Genomic DNA, 14,951 nt, shown 5'->3' on the forward strand with positions numbered 1-14,951 from the left:
GTGCAGGATCTGAGCTACAGTGTGGATTTGGCCATCATGTCTACTCCTCCCACTGTGGTATCCTGGCGGTCGGCCCTAAGGAAGGTATAGTCTGGAGGCATAGCCAGGGCTAGTAGAGGTCCAGAACCTTGATTTAACCAAGTTTCTGTAACACCTAGAAAATCTAGCTGTTGGTCAAGCAGTAGGTCATGTATGTCAAATTGCGTGCGTTCCTAGAGATTGCACGTTAAGGAGGGTGCCTTTGAGTATGGGGTTGGTCAATGGCAGGGGCAGGGTGAGGGCTGTAGATGTGGCAGGGGTGTTGTGGGGGTTGTGCACCTGAGTCTGTGAGGGGTCATGGACGCGCTGCTGAGTGGGAGAGGCGGTCATCTGTACCTTAGACCGAGTGGAGTCCTGGTCTCTTTGTGGTGAAGGGGCAAGGGTGAGTGGAGTTAGGCCCGTGGTGTACCAGCGGGGTGGTGACGGACATTGAGAAAGCTCTGTCTGCACAAAACACATTGGTGTAATCAGTACTTTTCTTCTAAGGCAGTGGCATGCAGCTCCTTCTTTGGATTAGCACTAAAAGGTTTGTTAACGGTGAGCTGTACCGTCATGCTCTGCCTGACCAACGTGGACCCAACACTGCAACCTATATGGACATTTCTGCCACTGCAACAACAGTAAATTCCTCAACGTGGTTCAGAGGGAAAAGCTACTTAAATACATAATCCTTTTAAGGCCAGACTTTCGCATTCCCAGCTACAAAAGAAGGTTAGCTACAAGCGATGTACTGGTACTGGTTGGGAACATGTTAATGACCCAGAGAAAAGTGCCTCGAATTTTGAAACCCTAAAATGGGGTGCAAGTTCTCTGTGGTGGACCCCTGAGCGTACCAAGGTTTGTCTACTAATGCTTCATATGGTGGTTCCTGATACTGCAGGTAGCCAAGGGGGGCTTGAAAAGCACCACCATCTTCTTCCCAGTAGGCTACTAAAAAGCTTCCTGTTGCACATTTTTATTTCTGGCGTTTTTTTCAGTGACCCAGAAGTGAAAGACTCTATGACCCTGTCCAACACCATTCAGTTATTCAGACTCCCAAATGTTCTCAACCTTTTTGAATGAGAACTGATAAAGATCCCCTCCTGTTCTGACCTGTAGAGTATAGTCAGTCTGGGGATCCACTGGGGATGCAAAGAGCTTCTCGATACAGTCCATGGGAACGGTCTGACCCTCCTGCTGGTAACACTGTTCACTGACGGTCTTAATGTCCTGTCAAACAGAAGCTGGTGATTAGCACTGAGAAATGAGGGTCGCATTCATGCCTTATAAGTTATCACTGCATGCTTGTACATATTGTAAGCTGTGCAATTAAATGCAATTGCACCAGTTTTTCCTGTGTTATCAGGTATTACCCAAAATTGACCTTTTACAATTGACCCTTTGCACAATTGACCTAATTACAGTGGTCCTAATTGACCTTCTGCACAATTGACCTTTGTATTATTTTGGGTTAAGGGTTGCGGGGGGTTTCCCCCTGCATATATGTCCTAATTGACCTTCTAAATTAGGTCAATTCTCCCGAGGTCAATTGTGAAAAGTATACAAACGTGTTATCACACTAACTTATTGTATAAATCACATTGCTTCAACCAACCAATAAGAATTCTGTCCCCCATCACATGACATCTAATCTTGTATGCAGATGTCACACTGACTTGCTCCCTCCAACTATAATGTTACAATCATTGTACAATTGAAATCGACCATGTCGATGGCCGTTTATTCAATGGGACAAGTATCAGTCAATATATAGTGTGCCATTAACCAGACACCCAGAGCCACAAGAAGGTTTCATGCAAGTTCTTGCAGACAAAACGACAAACCTAAACCCATCTTGCCATGAGAGCAGGTCTTATTTCAATAGGAGAAGCATCATGGAACATATCTTAATTTACATTTGGGAAGACTTGCCAGTAGTTTTCGCGTGTAGCGTGTGGAATTTAAAATCTCTGAAATAAATTCCTTTGGGAAACTGAGCACTTTTAATATAGATTGCAAGACTACTGATTTAATCTAAATGTTCAGCCACAGGTTTTTCTAAAAATACTATTGTGTTCCTAATATTTGTAAATGAGTCCCATCTTCCTCTCAAGACAGTGCTTAATACTCGAAAATAGTACACAGCAGTTTGCTTCCGAAACTGGGAAACACACTCTACCATGGGCCCAGTAACAGGTGTACGTGTTATGGGCCCTGGAGTGTACTGCAATGCTGCTATCTGCTAGCTAGGGGACTGTCTGCTGTACAGTGGATTTACTTACAGGAGAGGAGTGTATTATTGGGTATGCAGGACAGGCGGCTTCCGTGCAAAGTCTTTCCATCGTAGCATTGGCTCTGTATGTTGATCCTGATGGTGGCCTTTCTTCATGAAGGTGGATATCGCGTGGATATTCCAGTGATGGCAGATCTGCAATGAGAGCTGAGTGGTTACATCAGGAAAAGCAAGAAACACATAATTACATTGAGAATACCATATTTAAATTACAGTAACACATGGGATCAGAGATAGGACAGGCTTTGCCATCCACTATGCCCCCGGCAGAGATGTATACATGTAGGATGAGCTGTGTTAACTGTGGCTCCAGCAAAGCTTGTCATGCTGAGCATGGTGTTGCTAAGCATGTACCTGCAGAGACTGTCATGCTGATGGTGGCCTTGCTAAGCATGGGACTGCTGAGATTGTCATGCTCAGAGGGAAGCAACAGAGAATTCATGATGAGTGTGACCCTGCCCAGCATGTTCCTGTTAAGATTGTTGAGCATGTGCCCACAAGGATTGTCATTCAGAGGGTGTCTGTGGCAACCATGTACCTGCAAAGATTGTTAGGCAGAAAGTGGCCGTGCTAAGCATATACCTGGAGATATTGCCATCCTGGGGTTGCCTGTGCTAAACATGCACCTGCAGAGATTGGCATGCAAAGGTTGGCTGCACTGAGCATGTACCTGCAGAGATTGTCATGTAGAGAGTGCCATGCAGAGAGTGCCTCTGCTAAGCATAATTCCAAGGAGATTGCCAGGCAGTGGGTGGCTATGCTAATCAATGTCCCTGCAGAGAATGTCAGGCTGGGGAGGGCTATGATAAGCATATTCATGAACACAGTGTCAGGCTGTGGAGGGCTGTGCTAAGCATATACCTGAAGAGATGTCCTTGCTTAGTGTGGCAGTGTTAATCATGCAGAGGTGTCTATGATACGTTTGTACCCGCAGAAATGGTCATGCAGATAGATGGTGGCTATGCCAAGCATGCGCATGCAGCGATTGTCATGTAGGTGGTGGTCTGTGTTAAGCATATCCCTGCAGAAATTGTCATGCAGAAGGTGGCTGTGCTAATCATGTACATGAAGAGATAGCAATTGAGAGGGTGGCTGTACTAAGCATCTACCTGTAGAGATCATCATGTAGAAGGTGGGCTGTGGTAAGCATGTTCCAGTGGACAGTGTCATGCTGCGGATGGTTGGGTTAACTGTGTACCTTAAGCGATTGTCTTGCTTAGGGTCACTGTGATTCTTTGTAGTCACATTCCATTTAGCATTTGTACTGTGCTTAGTTTTCGACTTATAAAGCAATGTTGTCTATAATTATTATTAGTACCCGGCGAGGGGGGTGTGACGGCATTACCCAGCTAATGGGGAGGCTCAGAATGCGGGCATTACCACACGGTAATCCCGCCGCCCTGAGCCTCCTCAGGTTTGGCAGCCACCATCTCCCCTCGCAGGGGAATCAGGTAAGTCTTTATCCCCCCACCATCCACAGAATTCCCTTCCCGACTCTCCCACCCCCACTTACCTTCTTTTCTGTCCATTTCAAAAGTGGGCATGCTGGGAACAATGGGAACACTTCTTTCCCCAGTGCGTCCGCTCCCGATCTGCAACAGGGTGCCATGGAAAGGAAGAAGGGACTATAAGTAGTTTCTTCTGTCCTTTCCATGGCAGAAATGTTTTGGTTTACTTTTTTCCCTATTTTTTGAATGGCTGCCATGCAATGGGAGAAGAGACTAAGTGTAGTCCCATCTCCCTTTGCATGGTGGCCATTTTGTTTGTTTACTTTTTTTCACTTATTTTTAATGGCCGCCATGGAAAGGGAAAACAGACTTTGTTTTCCCTTCCGCGGGGGCCATTTTAACAAAAAAAACATTTTTTCTGTTCGCAAACGTCATAGCGTTTTGGAACAGAAACAAAAACGCCATTAGTACCCTGGTCTAACAGGCCGTGGTACAAATGGCAATAATCCCCTCACTTGTGGGCTATTACCGCAGAAGGTAACACTCCCGGGGCCTTCGTTAAGGCCCTTGCTACGTCCTGTTGCCTAATTATGGTGGAAAGATCCATGAAAACCAAGCCGCTCCCCTCTATCCCAGCGATCAATTATACTATTGTTGCACTGAATATTCTACTCGTTCATTTGCTACTGACATATTCTGCAGCCCCTTTTCTGACCTTGTGTGTATGTTTGGATGGCAGTAATGTGACTGGGGCCATCGAGTGATCAGGTCCATCCACTACACCTACCTTCTTCCAAAACCATGTGAAACAGCCTCGCAAAGAACATTTCCCTTTGTTTGAATTGTAGAACTAGAATTATGAGCCAAGTTATTACCATGGAAGAATCATGAAGTGCAAACTAATGGGTAGGATTGGCTACCCAGGGAATATTAATATCATCAAGAAACGTGCTTTACTGAAATCCTAAATAAGTACATTCATAATGGGCAACAAGAGCATTGGGTGTGAGAAATAACAAATGTGCACTATTGTAACATTTGGTCCAATTAAATGTGCACAAGGAAAGATAGGAATGACCCTACTCTTTCGCTCACTCAAATGCTGAATATTGACCAGAAGAACTCATCATACATATCAGTTCATGTGCGCTGCCTATTTTTAATTTCGGATAATTTATGGTTGATGTGCCTGGTTCATTCTATGCTTTCCATTGATCAACAGGTGATCAATGCCTCTGAGAGAAAGCCTTCCTTAAATGCAGTGCTCCAAGTGGGCGGGAGCGGTGCTCCTCTGCTTTAGTCAATTACGTTTGTCCGTTCCCATACTATTATTATAAAAAAGTAACCGTTCCGGAATGGTTTCATTTGAAAATAAAAGTGTAGGAAGAAGTTGAAACATCAGGCGTGTTGGTTTTTTGCTTCACGGTGAGCTATCATCGTACTGATGGGTTATTATTATTTTTTCAGTGGCCTGCTTGAGACACAAAGCCCTTTGCCCAGCCCCATCATAGCCCGGCTCCCCCAGTAATCAGAATGTTTCTTCTGAATTCAGGCAACTTAGCGTGGAAACACTGCAGGCGCAGCAGTACATGCAGTCAGTGGTAGAAGTGGGCGGGAGCGGTTGGGGGAGAGGTGCTCCTCTACTTTTTTAAATTAAGTTTTACTGTTCCTATACTTTTATTTTAAAAAGAAACCGTTCCGAAATGGTTTTGTTTTAAAATAAAAGTGTGGAAGAAGTTGCAACTTGCACTTTCAGTGCACTACACTGAACGTTCCCTTAAATAGCAGGGGCATGTTGTTGGGGGTTTGTATTGTGTGTGGGAGGGGCTGTGGTGATGGGGTGTGTGGAGAGTGGGTGCAGGCCAGCAGGGAACATAGTTCCACTACTTCTATTCGTACACTTCGACCACTGCATGCAGTTAATGAGTGGGTGGGAGGCGGTGGCTTTAATCTTTAGCATGTTCCTTAAGAGCTGCGAAGGATGGGTGATTAGAAAGGGGAGGGTGCGTATATCTGGCCTCATTACGAGGTAGGAGGTAGCCATTGTGCTATTCCCCTTACCGCATTCCGGGTCCGGGTTCCCGAAATAGGGATTTACTGGGTCATTCCAACCTTGGAGGACCCGGTAAGTCCCCATTCCGGGAACCATTCCCCATTCCCATTCGAGCCCCCATAGGGCTCAATGGGAATGGGGATGGAGCTAATAACGGTAGCGCAATTTGCGGTACCGTTATTAGCTCTGAAGTCCCTTAACGAGTCCCTTCCATAACGCCTGGTAAGGCGTTAAGGAAGGGACCTGCTAAAGGACCTCGGAATAGGGTGGTAAGGGATTACCGGCACCAATGTCCTTACCGGTGCCGGTAATCCCTTACCACCTACCTCGTAATGAGGCCCAATGAATATAGAGGGCAACACTGGTAGAAACTGGCTCTGTTTCCTCTTCTGAAGCTTTGTAGCAAATGACCCATCTCTCCCAAATTCTAACCATTGCGAGGAAGCAGCATTTCTGTCATTTTTCAATTAAAAATTTTAAATCAGAATTTGGGCAATTAGGGTTTCAATTTGGAATGGGGTTGCAAAATATGCGGTTGATTACGTACTATTTTGGTTAAGGGAGAAAATGAATACATTTATGCTGGGACGTGCTAATGAGTACCCTAGACGATATATCCTCATTGGACTCACCGCTCATGTTAAAGTCCAGCATGACGATGGTATCTCCTGGTGTGGGGGCCAGCTGGGCTAGTTCCTCTGGGTGCTCTCGGAGTTTTGTGAAAAGCAGGTCACTCTGGTCTGCAGGTGATGGATCGCCTGATGAAGGAAGGTCCCATGATTTGAAGAAGCACTCCGTCTGTTCAAGGGAGAAGATGATGTCTCGCTCCACAGGCTCACTATTAAAGATGACATGGAGGGTCGGGTAGAAGACAATAAGGTGATCAAGAGTCAGAAAGAATGTCTGTAGTAGCTAAAAGTTAATTACAGTATTTGAAACAGTCACCAATGTTGGAATCTCCCATACATTCTTCTGCTGAAAAATATCTACCCTTTCTGGCAGATACTCACTGAAGCCTGGGGAACGCTTCTCAGCACTTGAATCTACATTTGAAAGATGCAACAGTGGAGACATACGGTAACATGCCTCAAATAAGGCTTCAATGATTGTTTGCCAGCAAGGCTAGTTCTCAGAAAATGAATCAATAGGAGATTTAATTTGAGATAAACATACATACCAGTAATATTATTCCTGCAATGTTGGTACCATCCATAAATTAAAATCCCGAGAATTGCCATTCACCTACAATTAAAGCAAGGGGCTGCCAGCGGTGGTAGGCCATAAGATATCCAAGTGGTAGGGAAAGTTACTTAACTTGGTTTAATGTAACTAATGCAATGTACGTTGGGCCTGATTCATGGAAAAGTGCACAGAAAACCTGCAAGGGCCTTGCGCCGAGAAGGACACTGCACGAGCCTGCGCGCAGAATAAAAAAATGCGCACCCGCGTATCCATGGAGTTACCAGTGCAAAACCACCACATCTGCAGGCTGCGTGAGAAAAGCCCACGACACGCCCACACGCAGGGCCGTACCAGCCATGGAAACAGACCTTTTTTGCACTCCTCGCGCATGATTCAGTGCACCCCTGAAAACCTGCATGCGAACCCCCACAAGCAGGCCAGCACCCAGCCGGGGTGTGTGGGGTCCCTCATGACCATTCCCAGCACCCCCTCAAAACGCGTACCATATATCGTAAAAGTCATCATTAGCTGGTAAATATGCATGCAAACCCTCGCAAACCACTCCTGTAGCCTGATACGATGAATATGCGCACCCCTAAATCCGATCAGAACCCTGACTGCGTGCACGCACCCCATAATCTGACTTGCGATCTTACCATAGCGTGGCGATTCAATGCGCAAATGCCTGTACACCTGCCCTTGGGTGGCGGATAGTATGAAGGACTTGGGTGGCCAATTCCCTGCCGAGAAGTTGCGCGCTCGCATCCATGAATACGTCTAATGCCGCACAATTGTGAGCGTGCAATGGACTGCCTGTGGGCTGTCCCTCATAACGCCCACTTTTATTGAATGTTGTTCCCCATTTCTATGTTCCGTCCCTACTCTGCCCTCTGTGCAGGCCTTGCCCATGCTCTGTGTGGTGTCTCGCACAAGGCGCTCGACGCTTGGCAGAGATGTGCCGTGCCTGCGCGAACTCCACGCAAGTCCTGGAAAAGTACTGCACGTTCGATTCAATTAATTGACAAATGCGGATTTGCACTCAGTTTGGCACGCACATACTCTATTTTCCGCACAAATAATTCCATGAATCAGGGCCCATGTGTCAATCCTTTTTGATGGTATATAACGTCACTGATGGATCAAAGAACACTCCAATTCCCAAAGATGGTTCAAGAGTGTTTATTTCATTTTTTTTGTCAGGGTACTAGGACTGTTCTTCTCTCTCCCTCTCTCTTCTCTAAAAGCACCCCAATCCAAGTGTTCTTACTTTCCAGATTAGTATACGCTGCAGGTTTCACCCTACTGTTAGGTTCTGACTTTTGCTCAGAGGGAAACGTAAGGCCAGTGCCTTATCTATCTAAGAGACATCTTAAACTGTCCCTGTACTATCAATGTTGTTAGCTGCCTACAAGGAATTATAGGATGCACCTTCTAAGCACACTGTCTGATGTAGTCTTCTTCCTATCACCCTCACATACTCCTCTCCCTCTCTTAATTTGATGTTCTCCCCTTCCTACTCTCCTACTCCCAACTCCAACTTCCTTAGCTCCTTCCACCACCTGCGTTTTCCTTCTCTGACCCTCCGGTCTCTGTCACTCCTCTTACCACCCTTCAATGTTACTTCTCCCTCATGTATACACTACTTCTCCCTCCTCTACACTACTACCTCCTCCACATTAATGGTACTGTTCCACCCCACCTTCTATAGTCACACACCACTTCACATTCATCCCTACACTCCCTGTAATATTCCAATGTGCTAGTATTGCACGCACAGTCCACATAGACTCACCAACCAATACCTCACCTGCTCAGAAAACACCTCCACACTTCAGTCCACTGTCCTTCCTCCTGCTGGTCTCTTGGTCTGCCTTCTCCTCCCCCTCTGACCTCACCTGAACAGCCCACAACTTCCTGTTTTCTGTGGTCACTTTTATCACCCTCCATATCTTCTGATCTGGTTCTCTCTGCCCCGCCTGGTGGGGGTCACAATTACAGAAGGTTTCAAAAGGTGGGTCGAGCCCTGCTCCTTGTCTCCCTGCAAAGCCACCATTCTGCAACAATGGTGGCCTAAGCTGCAAAGTTTCCGAGATCATGTTAGGGGACCATGGCTCAGTCCCCTCACGGTAAGTGCAGCGCTTTTGAGTGGTTGTCAGTCTGCTTTCATGATGGCATAGGTAACCCACAACGGTTTTCCTTTGCTGCGCGCCGAGGCTAGGGATGGTTGTGCGTCGTCTGAAAAAGCTGCGTAGGATGTCTGGCTCATCGTTAGCTTGTTCTCTCGCTGCTGGTGGCATCTGTATGTGGATCGCTCAGGGCTTGGAGCAGCCACGTTGGCGCTCTGACTGCCTATTTGCTAGCTCTGGGTATCTGGCTGAGATCTGGCCTTTTATCGTGTGGGGCACTGATTGGCTGCTGTCTTGTAGGTGATCTCTTCTTGGCGTTGTTTTTTCTTTAGCAGCTGTAGAAAAAACAGAGCTAACTCGGCCATCCCTTTCGTTAAGAGGCATGCAGTCGATGTAAGTTGGTACTGCACATGTAAAGAATGAAGCCGGGGGAGGGGACAAGAATTGGGTCCCTCTTTACTGCCATCATCCACCTCTGGGGTTAGACTGGCTTCCACCCTGGTAGGCCTCCCACCCCAAAATGTGAGAAACTCCTCACAGCAAAGGCGTTCCTCAGGGGGGGCAGAGGGGGCTATCGCCCCAGGTCTTTTGGTTGTAGGCATGGATAGAAGCTCTTGTGTCCACAACCAAAAGGCTTGCTAGCCCCGAGTCCCTACAGTCCCGACATGAGCATAGCCCCAGAACTTTTCCAGACCTAGCACCACCTCTGCCTCACAGGATCAACTGTGTTAAAACGGAGCTTCATTATATAAACGCTCATCAGCATGCAGGGGAATAATAGGGGTCTCTTTTTGTCACATTGTTGCACTGTAGTCCAAGCCTGCAAGACTGGAGTTCACAATAAGAAACATCTTCTCCGGTGGGCAGTGGAAACAGGCACCAGAAATACATAATGAAGGGAGAGGAAAAGGCCAGATAAAGTTTATGCAAGCCATGATATGGTATCACTGATAGTGGGCTCCAGCTAAGCTGCCTAGGAATATTGAAAGATGCATGTAAGTGACTTGTGCCCTCAGTCATGTACCCGCCCCCACCAAAAGTGCACATGTCCAGCAGCACATCACCCTGACATTCAGCCCCAGGGAAGGAAGGACCCCGTGTAAAATGTGTTCTGTTAACATTGAATCCATGGACCTGTCAACTTAGTTTTGTTGTTGATCTGAACCTGTGGCACCCCATTTTCCTATCTTTTGGCATTTCTGATCTTGAAATAGGCCTGACTGTTTTAGGGGGCTGCAACCACTGAGTGTAGGGTGCCTCTGTAAAGGTAAGTTAATAACCAAATTTGAATAAATGAACCAATTATTATGTTATGTCCGGGGCACTGATTTCTCACTGTGTGATGTGCACTGTAGAGTAGTTGACTGTGAAGCCATACCTGCGCATCTACTGGATGTTTGACTCTAAAAGTAAAAAGGGAAGATCCAGGAGCCTCATAAGTGCTCGGGGGTCTAACAAAAAGTACATTGGCCGGCCTATTTTTGACACATTACAGCAAGGACCTGTCCATGGTAAGGAACAACAAAACATATTGATTAGGCACAATGCATATGCCAGTGTTACCACTGTTGAATCCAACATTATACGTTGTTTGAAGCCACTAGTACAATGCCCCAAAAGGTCACAAGATGGAAGGCTTCCTTTAAATAACCCGCTTCCTGAACGTACTAGTTAAAACCATTTCCTACATTACACATTGTGCAGTGAAATTTGGCACCATTACAGCGAAACCTTTTAACAACCTTTGCAACGACTGACCACTGCACAAACGACATTTGCGCTAGTTCACCATTGCATGGATGACTTGTGCACCTGACGGTCTCTGCAAATATTAGTTCCATGTATGTAACTTTGCCCGGCACAGGAGCATATTATGTAATTGGACCACTAGCCTCCACCATGGGCAACGCTTCACCGACAGACAGTGCAGCTATTGCGCCAACTGTATTAGCGTTGCCCACTTCTGGTCTAAGCCGAATTTCTGCTTTTTCCTCAAAGCACAATAAAGGGCAAGAGCTATATGAACGACCACTACCCGCTGAGAACAGGAACTTGTCATATACTCAAATGTAGCTAAAAAAAAGACCCTAGATCACAGCATACGCCTGAGTTCCTTCATGGCATGATCGTGGTTGGGTAGAGGCACACACAGAAAGTCCAGGCCTAGGAAATAACTTTCTGACCCTGCAAAGAAAGACTATAAGAAAAGTAACTCTTTTAAAACTTATCATGGAAGCACATACGTGTCTGGAGGTAGAACTGCCATGTGGAGTAACAAACAAATCGAAGAAGTTGCAGGGCATATATACTCCTGCTATGGAAAAATGGCATGCCGCAGCTCGCACGTGCCGAGCACATTGCCTCATTTCGAGTTAGGATGTATTACTGTGGCAGTACTGTTCCCTCCAAACGGAATTGCAGTTGCAACCGGTGGTAACTGTGGAATCTCAGGCCGATTGTGTGTTTGTTAGTCCCCATTCTGAAGTCCTATTGGACTTCATTGGGCAATGGCGGCAATGCAAGCCGCGGCAATACCTCCATTTATTGCAGGTAATATGGCTAGTGATAGTGATAGTCAAGTTTAGCTTAAGTAAACATATTACAACCAATGTTCAAAACAGTACAAAGAGCTATTGGTTTTCTGTAGCCAGGCTTGGGGTGACCTAACACGTGGTCTTGACTATCACTTGTCACTAATAGGTGGTGGTCACTATTTGAATTCTAAAGCATCAAAATGAATTATATTTGTCAAAAAAACCTCTTTGAATTTATAAAACTTCTTTGAATTTATAAACTTAAATGCAAAGATAAAAAACCAAACATTTTTGAATATTAATCTCTTTATGTTGAAATGCATAATTAATAAATGCAACTTTATTTTATATGAAGATGTGAATCTTTAAGTCTATTTGTGTTTAGATTTCACTTCTACTACACAGGATTGAACACGTGTGACATGACTAAATAACCTAATGTGTACTATTTAAATTTTAAAAAAAGAGTACCCCCCCTCAAATCCAGTTGTCAGAGCAAACCCACTTGTGTATCTTGTTCTCTACAGCCCTTTGCTCTGACACTCCAAGGGCATTTCCCTCTAGTTACAAAAAAAAAAAAAAAAAAAAATATGTCTTCAACCCAGACAGGAAGTTACATGATGAATACATGTTCTATTTAGTCTTTGCTCTTGTCTTTACTCTTCCCCTTTTTTGATGAATTCACCTTCTTTGCTTAAATGATGTAGCACACTTTCTGAATGTAACACGCATACTTTTAAAGAAACCTTTTTCACTTTTCTCTAATTAGGAATTAATAAACATAATGTTTTAATGCAATTAATGCTGGACTAAAATGTCAAATGGTGGCTTATGAAAACAGATGCTGAATATTTTCAAGTCACTGATACGTCCCGAACATTAAAGGAGAGCAGCATTCCCCAGCCTTCAGAATGAGTCACAAGAGCCTCTCACTGTCCCCAGATAGAGGCAGCCTCCCATTATACAGAGTACAGGGTCCTCTGGATCTGAGCCAAAAAGCGAATGCAGCAGAAACAACCTTTAAAATGTACCCTTCCCCCCAATTTCTAGGCGTAAGTTCTTCCACTTTTCACTGCCAGCTGGCAACATTAAATACTTTCCAAATATGATAATACCATAGTTATATTAAGAAGTTTCAAATTCTGATTTTTAGGATGAGCATTTCTTAATTAATTTTATGAATCTGCATTTGTATTTTTTACACACTTCTCTTTCCTATTCTGCCAGGGGTCTGTCGCGCCTCCACCACCATTTCTGGATCTGTGCCCTTCTCCCCTTTGTGTGTTTTGGGTATCTGTTCAAATTGGATTATGAAATTCAGTTCCATAATAGGTTTTTTTCTCTTTTTCGTATTGAACAATGTGTAAACCTTTTGTAGTCCCCATACATCAGTCTCTTCAAAAAGAACCCATATGGGGAAGCAAACATTCTCCAATACAGTTAGTAACATTGTCTCAGTCATAGATTATGGTACACAGGATTAGACAGTCCACACGCAGAACAGATATTTAATGAAGTTAGCAAAAAGAAGCAATTATTTAGAAAAGGAAACAAACCAGTGATTTGAGTGAATCGCTTGCTAACCGCTGGGAATGCCTCTGGACTGCATTCATTTCCATATGTTTCTGTATTTGCATTTATTCCTGGTTACAGACGTGATATGGCCGAGCATTTGTGTCTGGATTGCTCCCGATGAGGGAGGGACAGAGACAGATTTAGGCTTGGCTGAATCCCCCCCATAGTGATATGATATGATATGGCATTTATAACACGCCTATACACAAGTGTTTCAAGGCGCGACGAGGCAAGGGAGGGGGAACAGAGGGAGGACAGACAGCGATCCTACTAGGCCAAGTGTCATTCAGATCACGCACGTGCATGGGAAGGCGGAAAGGAAACGTGCGGGGGTGAGAGGAGGGGAGAGTGTAGTACATGGCACAAACAATACAAAACAATGGAATGGAATGCCACCCATGATTAAGTGGTTAGGAAGCATTAGTTGAAGCATTTCCATGCATCACATTTTACTTGCCATAAAGAAAGATTAATGTCCTGTTACCCAATCACAATAGAATTCTCATTTTCAATATTTGTACTGGGTGGTGTGTGACAATTTATATGGTTATTGTAATGTGATCGATTTCAGAGAGGGTTACAGTTCAAGCCATCATATGGGCAATTGTTATCTAATTGAGGAGAATTGGGTGGTCATGAGCAGCCAGAAGGTGAAGTATGAGGCCTTACCTTAGAATGTAGTTCATGCAGACAACACTTTCCGCTTGGAAGTGTCGGCCCGTGTAGACAAGTGTTGCATCTGTCTGAATCCAGATGTAGCCCCCATGCTTGGAGAGCATACGATACTGTGTTGTGGAAGTCTGTCCTTTGCTGAGCACTGTGGAAGAAAACAGTTGGAATCTTCAAAACTACAGAAAGTCTGTTCCTCTCTTTTGAGACTTTGTCTTTCCAGATTGCCACAGTTTAAGTTCATTCTCAAGCAATAAACGTCCCTTCATGCTTCAAGATGGCTGCTATCATAGCCATTATAAACAACACTCCTACTTAATCCAGCCAACTATCGCTCCATCAATCTTCTCTCTCAGTACTTACAAATGTTGCGACTTGTGATGTTGCAACATGTTTAAGTGGACTACGACCTATCTAGAGGCTAAGAAACCCAGTAATCCTTCACCAAATCGGGCATCCGGAGCAGACACTCCCCAGAAATACCACTCACCCATGTCCAACTTCTCAACCATTGCTCATGATTGTTATCTCTCTTTCTTCAGAGTTGTCTGCTGACTTCAGCACTGTTGAATATTGCCCTCTCATACTCACGCTCTCTCATCTTGGCTTTTAGTACACTGACCTCACATGGTTCAGCCGCTACCCGATTGGCTGCTATTTCTATATGGCTTGAAGAGATGACCTTGCTTAGTATATGGCTTGGAACACTGGCACTCGCATTGCATTCCCTGTAGGGGCTTCAATGGTTGGGACCAAGCCTGATTTGCATAGGTCTTCCCCTTCTGTAATGGCAGAGCAGGCTGATAATCAATGATCTGGAGGGTTGCCCAGAGCAATTGCTGTCGGTTTATAATAATTAATAACCTGCAAACCATCAACCTTATGTTTTTCATTTGTCAACCGAGTTGGATGGGTATGACCAGGAGTGAGTCCAGAGCCTGCTGTGCCTAGAAGCCCAAGCAACACTTCACGGATGATGCCTGATGAGGCCAAAAGTTGTCAGGGGTTGCTTATGGTTTCGTGCATAAGGGATGTGACCTAGTAGTTTCTTCC

At 45.1% G+C, this 14,951-nt stretch overlaps 1 protein-coding gene across 1 annotated transcript in view; it reads right to left on the reverse strand.

Moving 5' to 3' along the window:
• Window positions 1-14,951, reverse strand: part of LOC138566975 (endothelial PAS domain-containing protein 1-like) — a 423,252-nt gene that overhangs the window by 60,029 nt on the left and 348,272 nt on the right. The window contains exons 8-11 of the mRNA XM_069644763.1: window positions 13,899-14,046; window positions 6,445-6,650; window positions 2,301-2,446; window positions 1,132-1,248 (exon numbers count right to left, since the gene is read on the reverse strand). Of these exons, the coding sequence (XP_069500864.1) occupies window positions 1,132-1,248; window positions 2,301-2,446; window positions 6,445-6,650; window positions 13,899-14,046 (617 nt within the window). The remainder of the gene's footprint in view (window positions 1-1,131; window positions 1,249-2,300; window positions 2,447-6,444; window positions 6,651-13,898; window positions 14,047-14,951) is intronic.

This window comes from Ambystoma mexicanum, chromosome 2p, assembly GCF_040938575.1.
Source record: "Ambystoma mexicanum isolate Mex_15411 chromosome 2p, UKY_AmexF1_1, whole genome shotgun sequence".
Classification (NCBI taxonomy): Eukaryota; Metazoa; Chordata; class Amphibia; order Caudata; family Ambystomatidae; genus Ambystoma; species Ambystoma mexicanum.